General features: G+C 36.8%; 1 protein-coding gene across 1 annotated transcript in view; it reads right to left on the bottom strand.

Moving 5' to 3' along the window:
- Positions 1-5,242, bottom strand: part of clic1 (chloride intracellular channel 1) — a 9,446-nt gene extending 4,204 nt beyond the window's left edge. Inside the window, exons 1-2 of the mRNA XM_024298423.2 lie at positions 5,017-5,242; positions 4,703-4,758 (exon numbers count right to left, since the gene is read on the bottom strand). Coding sequence (XP_024154191.2) covers positions 4,703-4,758; positions 5,017-5,227 — 267 coding nt within the window. The 5' untranslated portion in view covers positions 5,228-5,242. The remainder of the gene's footprint in view (positions 1-4,702; positions 4,759-5,016) is intronic.
- Positions 5,243-5,660: the final 418 nt, after the last annotated feature.

The following is a 5,660-nucleotide window of genomic DNA, read 5'->3' as shown; positions in this document are numbered from 1 at the left end:
AATTAGCATAAATAGATAGCACATAGCTGAAATATTAGCTAAACTCCGAAATAGATAAAAAAAAAAACGGAATAAATACAAAATTAGCTAAAATAGCTAGTAGTGCTGCCACAAACGATTATTTTAATAGTTGAATAATCAACCGATTATTTTTTTCTGATTAGTCGACTAATCGGGTCATGCACTAAGCATACTTCATTATCTTTTAACTAACTAAAAACTAGACATATAGCATTACCTGCGATAATGCTAGTATGAATATTGTTGGATGCTTAAGATGCTGAAATAGATAGCTAAAAACTTTGAAGTAGATAGATGAAAACACTGAAGCTGATAGCCAGCTGAAATATTAGCTAAATTCCAAAACAGCCTAAAAGACTGAAAAAAAGCCTAAGTTAACCAAAACAGCTAGCGTGCAGCTGAAATATTAGCTGAACTTCAAATTAGCCTCTAAAAAACTGAAAAAAAATCTTAAATTAGCCAAAATAGCTAGCATGTAAATGAAATATTAGGTAAATTCCAAAACAGCCTAAAAAACTGAAAATAAATCCGAAATTAGCCAAAATATCTATCATGTACCTGAAATATTAGCTAAATTCCAAATTAGCCTCTAAAAAAACTGAAAAAAATCTTAAATTAGCCAAAACAGCTAGCATGCAGCTGCAGTATTAGCCAAACTCCTGATTAGCCTAAAATACTGAAAATAAATCTGAAACTAGCCAAAATATCTATCTAGCTGAAATATTAGCTAAATTCCATAATAGCCTTAAAAAAAACCTTAATAAATGCCAAAATAGTGCAAAAAGCTAACAGAATGCCATTATAAATTTCAACTTTACTACATTCTGACTCCATATAATATAAAGAAACAACTAATCGACAATTAAACTAGTTGACTAATTGTGGGAGCCCTAAACAACATGACTGAAGCTCTCTTCACTCATTGGTCAGGAATTGCAGAACAACCAGAGACAGAAATGATTGAACTCCTACAGTTTGGAGTCTTTGTTGGCGTCGTTCACTGATTCAAACTTTATAGGTGAAAAACGGTGAGAAGGAAATCTGTATCACCTTTCAGTTGTTTTAATGACCTGCATCCACCCGACCACATTCCAGTGAGTTGATGGTGTTATTGTTTTTTAGAGAACTTCAAGGTAGTTTAAGAATGACGTCACAGCAGCACAGGGCGCGAAATGAAACAGAAAAGTACATAATAAGAATTTTCAGTGATCGGAAAATAAACGTTCTAACAAGTAACCAGTAGGAACAATTATTTCCTCTTTGGTAACACGATAATTAATGCTTTATGTTTGTCTGTGACCTCATTCCTAATCTGTTCACATCACGTGACCATCGGCTACGGTGGCCGTTTTGGTCCAGTTGTTCCACTCCGAGCCCGGAGTCTATTCACACTGAGGGATTTCAGGGGGAACCGGAGCTCAGTCTGATTGGAAATGAACCGAGACCTCCTGGAAAGATGGGTCTGAGAGCGGTCTACGAACCTACAATCAACGTGGATCCAAAATGGTTCGGTTCTGCTAAATGGGTCCAGTTTATAGTGGAAACTCTCAACATACTGGACCGCACCGCTCAGTGGAAACGAGACTAAAGTGTGCTCGTGCTTTGATAATAGCAATAATAGGTGTACTTGTCAATTAATAAGTGTACTCGGGTCACACAAGAATGTATAAAATAAACTTCACAGATATTAATACTCTAGAGAGACATAAAGTGTGTTCATACCTTAATAATAGCCTTTGAGTCATAATAATGTCTAATAATAACAAGTGCACTCAGGCCATTAAACAAGACTCTAATTAGTAGACTTTAAACATGAATTATCGGCTATTATTATTGACTGGGAGGATCTTTGTGTTCTTTTTGCAATCACAAGGTTTTTTAATCAATTGTGTGACAATTTCAGGTTTAATTTGTGTCTCTCCAACAGCAGAAACATGATTTATTAAAGCTAAAATGAGTCATGGTTGATGACTCCACAGCGCCACCAAACTCAACATTTCTTCATGGACCTTCAGAACTCAGAAAGATTCGGAATGTAAAATCCACAATAGTGTTCCAGGTGTGTCCAAATAAAACAATCACGATGGAAGCGACACAAGAGGATGGAGCAAATTCAACTCTAGATGTGAGTAATTGTGGCTCTGACAGGGAAAATTGCTAAAGATGCTCTTCAGCTTTTGTGGAGATGTATTTGTCATCGATATATCCAGTATTCTGTCTTCCTCTAGCTCAGCTGCTGCTATTTCGTCAGTTTGTTCAGTGCGTCGGCGGCCTTTGTCTCGGTCACTCGACTCAGCAAACATCCAGAAACTTCCTCATAAACGAGCTAAACCGCTGACCTCTCAGGGCCGACCAGCACGGGGGTCCAGCTCCGTAAAAATGCTGTCAATGATTCTTCGGTGAACTCTAAGGACTTCTGACAACCATTCCAGACGCTTTACTTTTCCGTGACCAGTTTAGATCATTTCAGAACACATTCAACCCTAATTTAGAGGTTATGAATATCTTATATAATAAATGTAAAGTAAAATATTCATTGTGTGGGAACTATTTTGTTAATCCACTCACTTTCTTACATAATAAACTGAGAATTTCTAAACATAAATGACTCAAACAGGATTTCTGTTGGATCAGACGAATAAAACTTCAGTCTATGTCTTTATTTTATTTAGCAAAGCTGAACAAAGTGGGATCAAGTTTCAAATGGTCCTTTTTCATGCAGGTTTAAAGGCAAACCCATGTTTAAATATTCATTCACCTTAACTAATCTTTATGCTCAATCCAAACAAGAACGAGGGTAAAACTGAGCAGTTTTTCCTTTAACTCTCCACGCCTTTATGGGAGTGGTGAGTTAAAGTAATCATGAAAGTATCTTCGAACAGGTGTGGTGAGGTGGGTTTAGCAACTGTTTACAAATGAAAAACATTTAAAAGTCCCACTGCATTCATATTTTGATCTATTTTCAAAGCATTCTCTGTTGATTGATTAAAATTATTATGATTAAGCCGTTTTTTATTTACACTCTCCCACTAGATTACAACCTCACAGCACCAAACTAGCAAAAAAATGGTGACCAATATCAGAGCTATCCAGCCGGAGAAAGAAAACAAAGACGTTCGTGGATCTACACAACTTAGAAAAGGATAAACATTTATTGAACACTCTAAAACTACATTTTTAAAACTTTAACTATTTAACATAATTATGAACTAGATATACAGCATTACCTGCAATAATGCTAGTCTGAATGCTGTAAGCTGAATCTGACCGCTAAAGATGCTAGTGCTGATAGCTGAAGACGCTGACATTGATAGCTGAAAACGCTCAAGTTTAAAGTTGAAATCACTAAGGCTAATAGCTGAAAATGCTGACAGCCAGCTAAAAATATTAGCTAAATCCAAATTAGCCTAAAAATCAAACAAAAAAAATCCTAGCTTAACCAAAACAGCTAACATGTAGCGGCAAAAATAGGTAAAAATTCAAAATAGCCTAAAAAACGTTTAAAAAAGGCAAAATTAGCCAAAACAGCTAGCATGTAGCCTACATATTAGCTAAACACTAAACAGCTTAAAAGACAAAACAGAAAGCCTACATTAGCCAAAATAGCTAGAATATTGGGAAAATATTAGCCAAACTTCAAAACAGTCTAAAAGTTTTTTCAGTAAATGTCAAAATATTGCAAAAAGAAAAAAAAACTTTAAAACAGTAACTTCTTAACATTATTATAAACTAAATATATAGCATTACCTGCAATAATGCTAGTGTGAATGCTGTAAGCTGAATGTGGCCACTGAAGATGCTAGTGCTGAAATCACTGAAGCTGATAGCCAGTTAAAATAGAAGCTAAATACCAAATTAGCCTAAAAAACAAACAAAAAAATCCCAGGTCAACCAAAACAGCTAGCATGCAGCTGAAAATAGCTAAAATTCAAGATAGCCTAAAAAACTTTTAAGTCTAAATTAGCCAAAACAGCTAGCATGTAGCTGAAATATTAACTAAACTTCAAAACAGCTATAAAATTCTTAGTAAATCTCAAAATAGTCACAAAAAATAGCAGAATGTCAATTTGTAAAACTTTAAAACCGTAACTTTTTAACATAACTACAAATAATGGAAAAAAACAGGAATATTATTCCAGAATAAATCAACTTAAACCTAAAATAACTTTCAATACTTTACTCTCCATAAAAATATATTTTGTCAAAATTACACAAGTTAGAATTAAGGGCAAGATAATATCGGGTCATTAATAACAATAAAAATGATCTGGAGGGCCAGATCCGGCCCCCGGGCCTTGACTTTGACACACGTGTTTTAGTGGGACGTGAACGCACCAGGAGAGCCACATCTCCCTCAGGGTGGATGTAAAGAAGATCGAAACCTAGAAAAGGAGGAGGGCGCGCGGCACTCAGAGGAGTCCGCGTGCGGGAGGAAGCAGCGCCATGATGGTTGGATCCAACAGAATGGGATTATCCGTCTGACCAGCCGGCTAAATATAGATCACAGTTCACTCGATGCGCACTTCATTAGATTAGGGTTCTCCCGGAGTCAGCAGAGATGATTGCCGCCTTACAGACGCAGAAAGCGGGAATGCAGGAGCTCCCCCGCGCGCGCGCCCCACTCCGCCTGTCATCAGCGTCTCTCCGCCCCGCGCGGACCTCTTTCCGTTCGGTCTCTTACCTTCACAAAAAGTTCCAGTTTGGGCTGGTTTGCGTCACTCATCGTCCCCGGAATCCCTGCGGGAGGAGAAAAAACGCATAAAAGGGGAATAAAGTGAAGCTTAGAGAAACGTCAAAGTGTTGTTTAGTAGAAATGTAGGGGCTCGTGCGCAGCGCGGGCGGGCAAGCCCATCTTCCGCTACAATCTCGGAGAATAACTGTCCAACAGGGCTCAGTGGGACCATACGAGGCTCCCAAAGGACCAAAAAACCTCCCAAGTTCTCAGAAAAGTTCTGCGGGGTCGACTGAAACTCATGTTCGGGTCCAAAAACTCACTTAAAGAAGTTTTCTCTGGTCTCTCCTCCGCTCTGCTCTGCGACTGCCCCGAATCCTGCGCGGCTGCGGCTACATCATCATCTTCGTCGTCACCGCGCCTCCATTTCCTGGTGGCGCGCGCGCTTAGAGGACACGCGGGGGCTGGCGCGTGCAGCACATTCAAAGCAAGGAAAACTTCACGCGAGGAAGAAAATATCGACCTCAAAAACATGTATTTGTTTATTAAAAAAAGGGGGGGAAATAAATAATTAAAACTTTTTATAAAATACATGAATTAACCTTAGTAAAAGTTGAATGCAGTACTTTTAACTATATTTTGTGTGATTATAAAAAGGGTGAAGATGAATACTCATTTTTTGTAAATAAAATTATAAAAAAATATTTAACCTAGTAAACGTTTAATGTAGTGCTTTTCATAATTTTATTTTATATAATTACAAAAGAGGGTGAAAAAATAAACTTTATTTTAAAACTTATAAAAATATTTGAATTAACCTAAGTGAAATTTGAATACAGTGTTTGTTTTATTGTATGCTATTATAAAAAAATAAAACGCATTTTAAAATTTATTATAAAAATACATTAACCTTAGTAAGAGTTTAATTCATTTCTTTTTATAATTGTTTTTTTTTGTCATTTTGTCA

Source organism: Oryzias melastigma, linkage group LG11 (assembly GCF_002922805.2).
Source record: "Oryzias melastigma strain HK-1 linkage group LG11, ASM292280v2, whole genome shotgun sequence".
NCBI lineage: Eukaryota > Metazoa > Chordata > Actinopteri > Beloniformes > Adrianichthyidae > Oryzias > Oryzias melastigma.
The sequence above is the reverse complement of the archived record's forward strand: the minus strand, read 5'-3'. Positions and strand labels throughout refer to the sequence as shown.